General features: G+C 37.3%; 1 protein-coding gene across 11 annotated transcripts in view; it reads left to right on the top strand.

The window, feature by feature from the left end:
• Nucleotides 1–4,910: 4,910 nt before the first annotated feature.
• PCDH15 (protocadherin related 15) overlaps nt 4,911–15,726 on the top strand; it is a gene marked incomplete at both ends in the record, with an annotated part of 610,552 nt that continues 599,736 nt past the window's right edge. For all 11 annotated transcript variants that reach the window (XM_080938401.1, XM_080938402.1, XM_080938400.1 and 8 more), the window contains one exon: nt 4,911–5,001. In XM_080938401.1, coding sequence (XP_080794527.1) covers nt 4,911–5,001 — 91 coding nt within the window. The remainder of the gene's footprint in view (nt 5,002–15,726) is intronic.

The following is a 15,726-nucleotide window of genomic DNA, read 5'->3' as shown; positions in this document are numbered from 1 at the left end:
GTTTCCCCTATGGCAGGGGGAAGGCAGGGATTGGCAGGTCCTCTCTTCAGTGCCTAGCAGAGACACACTCAAAATGCCCACTGTTCTGATTTGCAGGAAATACTATGCCAAATGCTCATGTAGGTGGTTGACAGATTCATTTGCCTTTGGTTGTATATCTGAGGGCTCCTAAGAGGGAATACTTGAAGGTCCAAACTGCTGCTAGCTGTCTTTATCCTCAAGAGCACAGGAAAATCACTATCATCTATTATCTATCTACCTACCTACCTATCTATTCATAGATCCATCAACCTATTTTCTCTCTATATTCATCCATCTTTCTATCTATCTATCCTCTATCTTCTCTCTATGATCAATTTATCTATCTATCTATTTATCCTTATCATCTATCTATGATATAGCTATCTATTGTCTATATCTATGATCTATCTATGATTTTTCTATCTATCCTTATCATCTATCTATGATATATCTTTCTATTATCTATGACTTATCTATGATTTAGCTATCCATGGTCTATTTATTGTCTATCACCAATGATTTATCTATCTATCTATCTATCTATCTATCTATCTATCTATCTATCTATCTATCTATCTATCTATCTACTGTTCTTTTCTCTCTTGTTCTCACCCTACCTGTCTCTGTCTTTCTATCTCTTCCTCTTTTCTCCCCTCTCTCCTTCTTACTGCTTCTATTGGTCTGCCTTTCCTTTCGCTTCCATCCTATCCTCCCCATTTCTCTCCTGCAATTTTCCAATTTCCAGACATTGATTCATACAAATTAAATGAATCAAGAAACTGGCATCACTGGGGCTGGAGAGATGGTTCATCTGTATGCAACATTTGGTAATCTTATACAGAATTGTTCTAGAGCTAACACGATGGCTCATAATCATCCATAACTCCAGATCCAGGAGATCCTATTCATTTTTAAGATCTGTGAGCACCCAGCACAGGCATGGTGCATATACTTACATGCAGGCAAAACACACATACCTATAAAATAAATAAATCTAACATTTAAAAAAACTGGATCTCATTATCTTTACATTTACCTGTATTTTAGTTAGAAACGCCCCCCCTTTTTTTTCTGTGTGGCAGGGCATCACATAGGATTTAAATTTTGATGGGGCATCTGAGAAGTTATCTAGAAACACCATAGGTACCATTATTCAGTTCCACATTCATAACTAATTTGTCTTTTTTAATGTTGTAAGCTCTGAGTTATAATGTGCCCAGAATTTTCATACGATAAAAGCACTGTAATAGATCCACAGTTTACTATCACTAAGGTTACTGCTTGGTTTCAATCTATTATTAATCTATATTAATTACAACAGATTGATTTGAATGTACTTGTTTTAATGCCATATGTGTCACTATTTGCTATATATGAAAAATCAACCACGAAAATAAGCCATCCACAGAAATGACTTCAGTATAAAACATGGGAATTGTGAGACAGTCAGTTCATGGTAAACAGACCAGGATACTGTGCTATATTGTTCAGACTTTAGATACAATTGCATTTTGGTATTTGTTAACGGAGTAATCCTAAGAGAAGACGCATTATTTATCTTTAGTTTGTGTAGCTTAGGTCGGATAACCATTGCAAGTGAAGTTATCAAATCCATCTTAGCATAATAGCTCATTTTCAGGACTGATTCTTCATCCTGGGAGTATATACTAGCAACACTAGTTCCCACACTAGGGTATCCTTTAAGGGCCCACCTACTACCTCCACTCATTAGAAATCCCCAGCACATGAACATTAGGCAATGCTCAACCTTGTATCCATTGCAAAGCTAGGCTATTTTCCACTCTTAGGTCACATTAGCTGAGACATGACAGCTTCTTTCCTTGGATTTAAATACATTTATGAAAAAAAATAGGTTAAGATCAGCAAATATCATATATATTCAAGTAAAATATGATGAGCATTTACATGCATTTACATAGAAATATATAATATAGTTATAGTATATTTGAATATCTTAAAGCATAAAATTATGGAAGTGTTTCGACATGACCAGTATAGAGTGTAACTTTATATATAAATACGCAAAAAAAGAAGAAAAGTGAGGTAATCTAGAAAAAGGAGGTTGCATGTAACCTTATTTCCTAAATGTTATATTATAGAGAGGACCCATGTCCAGTTGTACTTAAGACGAAATAGTTTTCCTCACCAATAAAGACACTACTATTATTTCCCATTGGAACTAGTAGAGGACTTCAGAGTCCATTTAAAAAGTTACATGGTGAAATATGTCCACAGTGGAATGCTTCTTGTTTTCCTGTTGGTAGTTGAGGTGGCATGGATGGGAGCTTTTTTAACTCTACCAGGTGGGTCTCAGATATTTCACTAGGAATACAGAACAGCAACATGATCTTTTTATATTGCTCTCTCTAGACCAGGTCAATAATCAGAAGTCCCGGGTATTTGACTAGCAAACCACTGAAGGGCTGTCTCCCATTACATTGTGGGAAACATAAACAGCTTCTCTGTTTTCTCTTCAGAGTATATGTGGGATAGCATTTCACCATAGTGGCAGCACACTCTAGATTTGGTGTCTCAAGAAGACCATGGGTCCATTTTATAATGATGAGGAGCAATGGCTTAAAAAACAGTCAACATTTTTAAAGTGTTTTTGTAGGGTTCTGCTTATGTATCCAGATCTGCTGCTGTGTCCTTCCTAACACCCGTATCTTTGAAGACAGCCTGGGTTAAAGGCTGGAGGTCATGGCTTTGGTTAGTTCTCAAAAAGTAACAAATAAAGAGACACGTTTTCTTGCTCTAAGACATGAACATATTGTGCTTGTCCAGTAGACATTTGCAGAGAGTTTGCGGACAGGGCTGTTAGAAAGCTCTTGCTCTTGTAGAACTTCCTTTTTCATATATCAGTGCTTGGTGCAGCCTGATTTCATCTGTTAACAGGTAGCTAAGGATAATGTGATACTGTAATTTTTTGACAATGCTGGCTCTTTCATTTTGTGTCACTTGTGACCTCTTAAACACCATCTATAATAATTATATCTGTGGAGTTCTATTTTCATTTGGCTAATAGGTGCTATCATGAGAATTGAAAAATTATTGCATTTTTCATCATTGACAATGTCTACTTGCTAGAAAAGCAAGTGGTACCCAGTGCCCCATCTGTAAGTTCTTGCTGGGTGAATGAATTTTGAGAATATGGAATGGTAGAGCAGTGCAAATACTTTGTTTTAATTCTATAGGGAAACACAATTAATGTGAAATCAGAAACTAATGTATTCTCAAGAGAACAATTATGTTAAGGCATTTTAACCTGGGGGGAAAGATCAAACACCAAGCATGAAGCTTCCTCTCTTATCTGTAAGATTGAAAACCTAATTGTGAAAGCTTCTATCCCCTGTATTATGACAGGGTTTGAAAGTGACTTGCCAAAGTAACTATTAACTACACCAGAGGGTTGAGCATGCTAATTAAATTACCTCCTTAATAGAGAATAGATTGAAGTTATTCATAGCTCACTGTATGCCTTTTAAACTCTGGGCACACTTTGGATTTCTCAAGCATAGTAATATCTGGTGAGTGATCTACTGGAAAGAGTTGTATATAGAGGATCTGGCACATATTTGCTAGAGACAGAGCCCTTCTTTGAAGGTGATGTTTAAAATGTCTTCTACTCCCTTAGCAATGTAGAGGGATCTTACCTCTAGAAGTTTGTTTTCTGTAATTCAAAGACCTCAAAGCTATTGGTGAAATAGTCTGTGTCTAAAACATCTGATTGGTTTCAATTCATGTCATGGGTAGTTCCACTGGTTGGCACAATGTGGCACTAGTTATACGTGGTGCCCTGTCAGTTCTTTAATCACAGACCTCCTATGAGAAGAATATGTTTACTATCTGGCTATAGAGAGTCATGTTTTCTCCATGTATAGGGTAGTAGCTTTACAGGGTATGTTGTAGCCTCCTTATAGGTTGCAGAATGCTGAGCACATTGAGGGCATTGTAGGTAGCTTTGGATTAAAGCAAATTTGGATTGAACACAAGGGTAAAAATGCTGCATTTTCTTTATTCAGAAACATCCAGGTATTCTCCTGAGCTCCTCTTAGTCTTGGCTGGCAGCAGTCTATCTTCTCTGTCCAGTATGCATGCTTTCAGTGTAATGTTTCCTGAAATATAGGGGTTCCTGTAATAAGCTTGCACAAAGTCTCATATTGAAATGGATTACTTCTGGAATCCTAACAGGAGCAGTGCCTGGGATGATTTTAAAGTGATGACCTATAAGGTCATTCCCATCTTGAAAGCTTTTAAGTGGAATAGAATAAAACAATATCATCCTGTAGAGCAACAAATTCAGAGTTGACGAAGGAAGAGTGAAGTCCTGTGGGCAGACTCAGGCTCCCCAAGGAAAGCTGTCTGTTTCTTTCTGACCTTTTCTAAAATGTTGCTTTTTTTATGAATATCACAGCAGTATTATTTCACTGATTCATTAGTTTTTGAATGTTTGTTAATTATTCCCTTAACTTTCTTCAGTCCTAAAGTTGGAACCCAGGGCCATGCTACAGAAATTCTCAGCTGCTGAGCTCATCCCTAGCATATTTCTCTCCCCCGACCCCCCCCCCCACATACATCATTAACATCATCTTGTTTGTTTTCCTTATAACGTTGTCATATTTGCAAAAGAAGTGTTAAAGCCATTATCTTTCAACATCATAGGAAGGCTACAGAACACCAAGTGTTCTGTGTTAGCCATGTGTGTTACTGGATCATAGGTAGTGTGATACAGGTAATTAACTATGAAGTCATTACAGCTTCTCTGTGCTCTGACAGTTTTGCTTTCGTAGAGCTGATAATGAACACGTTAAATGTGCTTTCCCACTTTCTGTCATTTCAGATCAGCCTTGAGTGAAATTTGACAGAAGATGTTCCTACAGTTTGCTCTGTGGAAGTGTTTACCCCATGGGATCCTCATTACCTCTCTCTTGGTAGTCAGCTGGGGCCAGTATGATGATGGTGAGTCTGCCTCTACTCTGATCTTTGTAGTTAAACAAGGCTTCTTTCTAGTAATGGATATCTATTTGTTCTTATTTTCAACAGTTAGAAGCTCTTTGTAGTAACCCAAGTGGAGGAGCTTACAAAAGTGACCATGGATAAGCTTAATTCACTGCAAAGACTATAGAAAATCTAACATAGAACCTCTATTTTAATATTTACAAAGAAAGCGCTAAATTGCTTTGAAAAATATTAAGTTCTGCTAATGCCTTTGAGCGGATGCAGATAGTTGTCTTCAATAAAGCCAGCAATATGATGGTCAGCAGAGTCTCCTAAGTCAAAAGGCTGTAACAGGGACAGTAGGAAAAGTTGTAAGTAGCGTCAGGGCCCATGCCACCACTACACATTGCTTTCTTAGATTCCTCATCAATTTGTTTGGGAAGAGAAAACATCAAACTCTTGGCATCTGACTTCTTAAGTCATTCCATAAAAGCAAATCAGTTTACTTTAAAATCACCTACAGTATCTTGCAGAAGATTCATTACTTTAGATCTGCAGTGACCTAAATAGGTTTGTGTTAGCTTTTCAATACCCAGAATGAAAATTAGGGTATATATGTGAGATATACATACATTTAACATATTTATAGATGATGCACACATTTATGTATATGACACATGCACACATGTGTTTGTGAAATAAAAAATATGGACACATTCCCTTGTGGGAATTTTTTTATCAAAAGTATATTTATGTCTTTAGATTGTTGTTGTTTTTATTCAGTGTTTATTAAGCACCAAGGGAGCACAGACAACTGTAACAGCCTCTTCCCTCTTGACTTGTTATCTGGTTGGTCTCAGTAGTAACACAAAGTGTGAAATTCTTTTGTACTCTGCTTTAGCTAAACTGACATGTCTGAAGATAAATGAGTTAGTTTGATATCCTCCAAATGTGTTCAAGTTGTACACACATTAAGTTACCCTTGGTCCTCAGTGTCTGCGGAGGTGAATATCTTTTGGGATGGCAGAACAATCCATCATGTTTATTCATAAAAGCAGGAGATTTACCCTGGAGTGGTCTTGCTAATTAGCACTCTGTTTATAGCAAGTACATCTAAATTAAATGTTCACAGTTTTGTCTTTAGTGGAAAATTGAAATAGCCGGACCAAAAAAAAAAAAAAAAAAGAATTTTAAAAGGTAGTAATAAGTAAACAGCTGCTTGAAATTTAAAAAATAATATACAACTTAAGAGGCACTCAAGTATACTGAAGGAACACATTTTAACTGAGCTCTGGGTAACCAAACCAGTGTGCCGATATTTATTTCATAAAACATTCCATTCTTATTCATACTTAACAGTCATGTTGAGCAGGTAAGGATTTCTCATGTTATACATCCACAAAATATTCACTTTAGCAAGGTAATTTGCATAATCAGATGAAGCCAGCCACGTTTAAAGCATAAAGCTATCAATGGATTTCATGCCTAAGCTCATTAGAGCTTTTGCCCTTTTCTCAGTAGGCTTTTTCAGCCTTTCCTGTGGGATTTTGTGGCTGCTGTTGGTTACTGTGTAGTTAAATCCTTGAGGGAGGGTGTAATAATGAACCCTTCTCTGATGGCCAGTGGTAAGGCTAACCCTTAAAGGTTTCAAGTCAGCTGGCCAGCTCAGTTCACTCACAGAGGTGAATGGGTTGATTTTAGGAAGAGGCCAACCTGGTGGTTCAATGAAGAAGGCCAGTCCTTGAGCTCTGCAGTTGATTGATAGGGTCTTGGCAGAATGTGTGTCACTGCACGTGTGCCTCTGGATCACCTTTCTGCCTATGCCCCAGGGAAATTATCATTCCCCAGTTATGCTTCCAGCCAAGCTTTTGCTCCTTGTGTTCCTCGCTCAATTTAAGCATCCTTGACGCTCTGATTCTTCTGAGTTATATGTAAATAAAATAGATTCCTCTAGATGACTTTTTTTTAACTCAGATTTTGATGTGACATCACGTATTACCTTTGCATGACATCAGCAGTGATTATGTCATGGAGAACATACAGGAACACTTCACTGACCCTGGGATATGGGTACTTGGAGGCAATGTTTATCTAGAGGTCTGTGTGTAGATATAAGGTTAAGGTTCAAGCAAGACAAGAGTGACAGTCATAAAAGAATAAGAGAAAAATATCAGATTCAAAGATTACTTTTGTTATTTAAATATTAACTGGTTCAGCTAATGCCTTACAATAGCTGTCTACAGATTTACATACAGAAAGAGCTTCCAAGAAGGTTGAAGGAGAAATGTAATTTGTCATTTCTTATTAATAAGTTAATTAATTATATTTTGTTAATTGACATGTAAATAAATAAGTTAAAAGGTAAATTTTCTTGTCTTTGAATAGTTTTATAATTTGTTTATATTTTCTTATTTAAATATAAGCAAAATGGAACAAATAGGTACTGATTATTAATAAATGTTTTTTTTTCTTTTTGATATTCCATTAAATTTTATTTTTATTTTTTTATTTAAAAATACTTCATCCAAAAGATTTGATGATATTCTTTGTCCTTTACAAACCACTTCTAGCTCCTTCTATCCACCCACACCTCTTCATGTACTTACTCTTTCTTTAAAAACATAAACACAAACAACCTAAACAAAAAAAACCCAATAATACACAAACATGAACACCCCCGACCACACATGCACACAAAATCCACGAACAAAATATGCTTGGAGTCCAGTTGATGTAATCCAAGCATTTCTGAGCAAAGATATAACCTTGATCATGGTTGCTATGCAGTTATACACGACTGAAGAAAACTGATTTTCACTCTCCAAAATCTATCTATCAGTTGAAAATATCTTCTTGGCAAGAAATGAACTTTGTACTTACTTTCCAGAATTTTCTAGCTTGAATTTGTGAAGCTCTTCTGTACAGTATTTTTGTTAGTCCACCTCTGGCTTATTATTTTTTTGTCTCTATGTCTGAATAGATTACCAAGATCTTGATAGTAGGGCATGAAAAATACATTGCAATAAGTGATCAGTGCTTAAATTTTCATTCTCTGCACAAACTCTAGACATGTGTTTCTGTGTTAATTTTCTTCTAATTCAAGGTGACCCTCCTATGAAGAAGTTTGAGTGACTCAGTGATCTATGTGCATAACAATATAGCAATATTTGTCATTTGATTGACCTATCTATTTATGCTCATCATCATACTAAGGTTTCCCATAATGACAGTGATACAAGCAGACTCAGGTCTATGCCTCAGCAATAGTTTCCAGCATGGAGTAGATCTTAAATCCAAACACAAAGTATTTTGTCACTCTATATCAATTGGGCTATTATTGTAAAATTATACATACCTTGCAGGCTGGTTGCCATTTTCGCTCATTTGAGATTTATAATGGGGTGAGAGTGGAATTTACTTTTCTTCTGTAATAGCATGTACAGTAAGTTCCAGTGCAAACAATGCTAGTAAGCATGCTGAAGTGTCAAAGTGAGCACCAACTTTATTTATCCATGTTTGCCAACATACCTTTGTGCTACAATCAGCCATGGTGTCTTAACATCACTTTGTAGATCATTATCAATATTATTGGGCATAGCCTGTAATGTTGTTTGAGATCTGTGCAAACCCTTTGGTCAGTGATGCAAAAGTTGTACCCAATTCCTCACACTTTGGGTATGATTTGGTAGCATGGTGAGTAGCTGGGTTCTCTTTTCTGTTATATGATTACTCCATTTGAATTCTGCGTCATTTGTTATGCATCTTAGGAGTTTCTTTTGATATAGCTTTATATTTCTATCACTTTTATTAGATATTCTATGTATTTACATTTCAAATGTTATCATATCTCCTCTCCCATATGCCCTTCCCCCTCCCCTTGCTTCCATGAAGATGTTCCCATTCTCAACCACCCACTCCCACCTTATTGCCTTGGTATTCCCCTTCACTGGGAAAATGAGCCTTTTTCCGGACCAAAGGCCGCTCCTCCACTGCGGTCCCTGTGCTCAGTCTGATGGTTAGCTGCAAGCATCCGCATCTATACCAGTATGGCTCTAGTAGACCTTCTGAGGAGAAATCCATGTCAGGCTCCTGTCAGCAAGTACTTCTTGGCATCAACAATATTGTCTGGGTTTGGTGGCTGTATATGAGCTGGATATCCAGGTGGAGTACTCTCTCTGGATAGCCTTTTCTTTGGTCTCTGCTTCAAACTTTGCCTCTGTATTTCATCCATTTTTCTCCCTTCTAATAAGGACTGAAACATCCACATTTTGGTCTTCCTACTTTTAAGGATAAATGTTCTTTTCTAAATAAAGTATTCTAGTATTCCTGAAATATATAAGTCCTTCTAAATTACATTAGCAACTTTTAAGATTTTATTTTAAGACTTATTTAAATTTTTGTGTATTAATTTTATTAGAGAATTTTATACATATAAACACATATTAAATATATATATATATATATAATATGAATATCCATGTATAATTTGATCAAATTTAATCCCCTTTTCTTCCCCTCCAAGTCCTGCCTTTTACTTCTCATCTAAGTATCCTTGCACTAAAATCATAGAATAAGCACTCGTCTCCTTCCTGATAAGCCATTATTTATTTGTTCTGATTCTAATGATCAAATATCCTTACCAATGTCTGTTTTAATTGTCCCTTGCACAACATTTTTTTCTTTATTTCATGTATTCCAGATGGTTTTTGTTATTGCTGTTGTTGTTGTTGTTGTTTGGTGGTTGGTTTTAAACAAAGTTGAGTCCACTTAATTCTATCTGTACATACCCAGGTATAGAGTTATCTACTGGAGTATGAGTAGATACTCATGGCAACCACATCCTCGAAGAAAGTTGACTCATTATCCCCAGAAGCTATTGATTGCAAATAGTTTCTCAACTAGGGATGGTGGTTTATGAGTACCACACCTTCTCATTCTTGCTGGATTTGAGCTGACTTGGTCTTCTATAAGTCTTGTGCATGCAATCCCAGCTCCTACAAGATCACGTGTGCAATACCCCCATCATGATCAACAACTACTACTTTGCTGAAGCCATCCTTTCCCTTTGGCTCTAATAATTTTCCTCTTTTACAGTTATTACTGACTGGCTTAGGGGCAGGGGGGAATGGTATCATTTTTGCATTTAGAGATGGTCATTTCACAGTCTGCCATTCTCCGAATGTTGATCAATGTGGGTTTCTGTATTAGCTGCTCTTTATTGTCAGAAAGAGCTACTTTGGTGAGGACTGGGAGATGCTCTGATCTGTGGATATAAAAATAAATATGTGAGGGATGATAGTCTGCTACCATGTTCATTTAGTAGAATAACTTTACAAGATTCCCCCCTAAGGCCAATCGCCTACTCAGCCAGTAGAAGTTTGACCATGTTAATGGTACAAAGCATGAGTTCCATCTTCTGGAGCAGGCTTTAAACCCAACTGGAAAGTGGTTGGTCCTTTCATTGGAGGTTCATTCTTGAAGCAGTGGTTCTAGTCTGGAAGACTAGTGCGGTAGTTTGCAGGATTCACAGTTTGGTCAGATTGATGGTGACTACATTGTCCTGCAGCAGAAATGTGCATCTTCCAGTACCATAACAGCTAGTCAAAAAGGATAAAGCTTCTAGGGTTGGTACCAGCTGAATTTCTCAAAATTTCTCATCCTATCAGTGGAATAAATGTTAGATGCATTAGAAATTTATAGAACAGTTATTTGACAATGGTTAGTTAATCTATGGCTTGGCTCTATGTCTAGGCAAGAATTAATAACACATGAGGTAAAGAATGTTCTATGAGCCTGAAGACTGTAAATTTACTTAATTAACAGAGTAGAACAAGTAGAAAATTGGAGAATCCCATTAACTTTCAGCTTACGTTATGTGATGTATGTTAGCTGACTTCCAGGCTTGGTTGTTTATATATCTTCTGGTGTGTATGTACTCTTCTATCCTCAATAGGAAGCTTTAAGATATAAAAACACGTGGCTTTTGTTGTTGATTTTTTTTTTGTTTGTTTCTGTAACATTTTCCTAGGAATCGATTCCATGAATATAACCTATGCTTTTCTCTACTCTAACCTGGAGTAGTTCAGTGGCTTCAGAATATGCAGGAACCAGCTCCCTTATGGCCAGTAGGCATGGGCATGAGGTCAGACGTAAAAACAGAGTAGAAAACTGGATTCTGGTAAATTGGAGAGCACCTACTCTACTTAGGGCACACAAGCATCCACACAATCCATTCCCAAGATTCTACAGAAGAACCAGCCTGTTGCCAGAATTTCAGGAATGCTCTGTTGAATCAGGAAAGTGAAAAGTCTAGTTTAGCATTCCATCTGCGTGGTATGATTAGTCATGATGGACAAGATGCAATCTTTTTGGGTTCCGATATGAGAAAACTTGGTACTATTGAATAATCACTCATGTAAAAAGACAGAAATTATTTTCACTGTAGTATAGATTGAAATAGAACAAAACTTTGCAATCTTTCTTCTCTTGGTGTCATCCAAGACTCTAGTATCTCTCACTAGCCTGTCCCTTCTACATGGGCCTCTTTCAGCCAATATATATATCTTACCACTACTTTATAAATCCTCTTAAGCTCTACAATTTGGTTTTTCTCACAACACTAGTGAAACTGTATTTTCTAAAGCCTCCAGTGGGTCCCATGTTGGATGAATCCTGTAATTCTCTAGCCTTTCAGTAAGTAGGGTTATTGATCCACTCTACCAATGACTTTATTGCTTTCAGGGGTTTTTACATTGACCTTTTCAGAGTGTCTGGCTATTAGCTTTCTGTACGATCTTCTCATAAATACTCTACCTGTAGCTCCTGTCCAATTTGGAGATCATCTGAATCTTGTTTATAATCCTCCAGAAAGCCATATATCAAATTTAACAATGTAGACATTTTATAATTGAATAAGGTGCTGTCCTTGGCCATTATTTTCTCCCCTTTTACTTCTCTTACTTTGTGGACCCATGACATATGCTTTCAACTGTTCTCTACTCTGCCTGCTAGACTTTCTACAAAAACACATATTTAGTTAACATTTGCTGAAGTGTCAACCACTTGAAAACAAAATCAATGCACTCCATGCAATCTAATAGACTAAGCATGAATAATGTTTGATTTCCATAATAATAGACGTGGGAATGGTATGTATATTTTAGGGAAAAAAAAAACAAAATCTGTTGAAGAACTTAGAATTTGATTAGTCACAGGGGGATGACTCATATCTCCTGGAAGTACTGTGAGTTCAAAGGGCATAAAGAAAGTACTGTGAGTTCAAATGGCATAGCATATTATATGAGGTATACTTCTAATGTGTAATGATTTATGTGTCTGTGCATTATCAGCCCTAGGAGAGCAATAAGGGAGGTGCTGCTTACCATATTCATTTATTCATACTATTAATCAAGATGCTTAGTGGTAGATTGAAAAATAAGCAGATGTCGCCATCGTCCCATAAAGTTAGTGCATTGATACAGGACAGAGAGAGAAGTCCTCCAAACAAAAGGCACATATATGGCACCACCAATATCACAGAGTGGCTTACACTGTAGAAAATCTTTTTTTTTTTCTAGTTCTTGAGAGCAGAATCAAGGTATGGTATGGTTGGCATTCTCTGCGGCCATCTAAGTGTTACAATCTCTCTCTGTCTCTCTCTCTCTCTGTGTCTCTGTCTCTCTGTCTCTCTGTCTCTCTGTCTCTCTGTCTCTCTCTCTGTCTCTCTCTCTCTCTCTCTCACACACACACACACACACACACACATACACACAATCTTAACCTACCTGTTGTAATCAATTAATAAGAACAACTGTTAAGTGGGATTAGTTTCCACTGTGAGAATCTGTTTTGTTTCATTTCTTCAAAGACTCAGTTGCCTGGGAACAGCATCCATTATCATGTATGATAGTTCTAATTGTCATAGTGATACATCTGAAAAGAAGACTTTCAATAAGGAATGGTTTAGACTGAGGTAGCTCCTGGACATGTCAGAGGGTTTTGAGTAGGTTAATTTATATGTGAAGATATAGTCATAAACTGAGGGCCACCATTTCCTATTTTTTAGGTCCTGGTTGTGCATATATGTCTTGTATGCACACATACACTGCAGACTTTTGTAGTCATTCATTCTTCTTCTGTTCTCAACCATAGATGTGATGTCATTGGTGTTTCAGCACTGATTCCTTGACATCCTGGTAATGGCAGAGTGTAACAAGAAATTGTTAGCTAAAGTAAACCTGTTGTCACTTAGTTTGGATTTTGTCAGGGTATTTTATTACAGCAATAGAAAGAAAACTGGGACACACACAATCGGGTAGATTTTAGAAGGTTTTAGTCAGTAGTCTCGGTCTACTCCACCTTGACAATAAGAAAGAATTGTTATAGCTATTTATTCTTTAAGGCAGTGAGGAATTATTGTTATTTTGATACAAAATCTCTGGGACTCCAGTTAGTACAGGATCACAGAAGATAAAAACCAGGAGACAAAACAGATGAGATGTCTTAGATAAGAGAGGGGAAGTAGAGGTCTTGGGAGAAGCAGGTGTGAGGAAGAGAGACCTTCCTTTTCTTTAGGGCACATTGCAAGATAAGATAACAAAGATGTCATTCATGTAAATGCTCAGGAATGGCTTGCCCATTTCTCCCAACATTCACTCTCCCTTCCTAGGAATTCGGAGTCCTGGGTCCTTTGGTAATTATCTCAGTTGGGCTTTAAATGAGGACACATATACATTGTTTCCTACTTTAATTGTATGCCCCTATGCATATTTGTTGCTTTGTGTGCTCTTTTGGAATAAATACATAAATGAAAACTCCAGGCCTTTGTCATATCTCATGTAATAAGCAGTATTCTTGGGAAATACTCATTTCTTTCTCTGATGAACTACTGAAACACTGAGCTATTTTCAAGGAAGGATGTTAGAATATCTGTGAGTAGTAAACTATGAGCAGGAATCACAATTTCCAGGTATACTTCACAAAGACCCTTAGCTACCCTCAGTTCTCTCCCACAGAAGCAGCTAAGAAGGTCATGCATTGCATGTTGTTAGATATACTTTCAGCTGATGGCCTTAGTCTGCCCTATAATGACAGATTCACTGAGCAAAGGTTCTTCTCTTTGTTCACTTAATACACATCTGTCCTATAGGACACTATTCTGTCGATAGGATGCTATTCTGTCTTATAGGATGTTTTTCTTTCTTATAGGATGCTATTCTTAGGAAGATGCAAACAAACATATACTTATCCCAAATAAGAAACTAGCCACAGAATAAACAAGGAGACCACCAAAATCCAACTAGCTGAGCCACTGAGGCGTTTTTGGTTTTGGTTTGGTTTTGTTTTTTGTTTGTTTTGGTTTTTTTGTTTTTTGTTTTTTGTTTTGTTTTGTTTTGTTTTGTTTTTTGAGGCAGGGTACTTTGTGAAGTATGAGTAAGCTATACTTAACCTGTGTGGAGATGACTCAAAAGTGGAGGCATCACTAAGACTCTGTTCTGGCATAGACAAAGCTCAGTCTTCCTTTCCTTTTCCCCTCCAACTCCTCCCCAACTCCTCCTCTGTTTCCCTTCATAAAAAGGGTGGGCCTCCCAGGGGTATCAGCGGAACACGGCATATCAAGTTGCAGTCGGACTGTTTACTCTGTATTCCCACAGTCTGTCCCTACCCAAAGTGGCCTGCTCTGTTCACTTTTTCCTTTCCTGCTTTTCTTCCCTTGCTACGTGTGCCTCCTTAGGTTCCCTAGCTGAGTCCCCCATTCCTCCTTCTTATTTTACCCTCTGATCATTTCCCTTTCCTCTGTTAAGATACTCTCTCTCTAGCATGCCTCTTTCCATTCTTAAGCCTCTCATATTTGAAGTGATCAGTCTTTGCAATATGCTATACTTCTCATCTCATACACTTTTAAGTAATATTCTTGTATATCTGAGCATGTCATTTTGATCTGTTCATTAAGGTTCTGAACACCACAAATTGTGTCATTATTTACATGAAAGCAGCACTCACTACAGTAAAAACTAGTTTCTTTTATATTTACTAATTAACAGATACTTGCTATCTTATTTATTCTAACCGTGATTATTGGGTACTAATACTAATTAACTCTTAATTAACTTCTACATAATGAGCAAGGCAGACACAGAGACTCTCAGTTGCTTCTCCAGTGTCTAACAAGTAGAAAGGGCATCAAACTGGCATTGAATTTGTTGATTCCACCACACACAGAAGATTCACAGCCCCAAAATATTCTATCATGGCGAATTGTATGTAATGCCTGTATTAGTTACCTTCATGATGCTGTGATTAAATAACCTTACAGGAAGTAACTTGAAGGAGAAAGACTTTATTCTACCACACATTCCCAAGGGCTAGTTCCACCATAACAAGGAAGGCATGGCGACCATAAGACATGGAAGGAGAAGCTGGAAACCGGCTGGTAACATTTCACCGTCATACAGGAAACAGAACAGTAAGTAGGGATATGCTTGAAACCCACGATGTCCACTCCCAGTAAATAGTCACTCCAGCAAGACTTCCTTCCTAAAGTTTCTATAACCTTCCAGAACAGTATCACCCATTGGGGATCAAAATGATGCAATTCATGAGCACATGGGGGGCATTTATTTAAACCTTTATAACTGGTTCTTTGCTACTTGGTGGGCTCTCCTTTTGTCCACCCTTGTCCACTCCGTTTCTTCTATCTTTTCAACCCCCTAACACTAGATCAGAGAGAAGAAACGGATAAAGGGT

Source organism: Micromys minutus (genome assembly GCF_963924665.1).
Source record: "Micromys minutus genome assembly, chromosome: 25".
Lineage (NCBI taxonomy): Eukaryota > Metazoa > Chordata > Mammalia > Rodentia > Muridae > Micromys > Micromys minutus.
The sequence above is the reverse complement of the archived record's forward strand: the minus strand, read 5'-3'. Positions and strand labels throughout refer to the sequence as shown.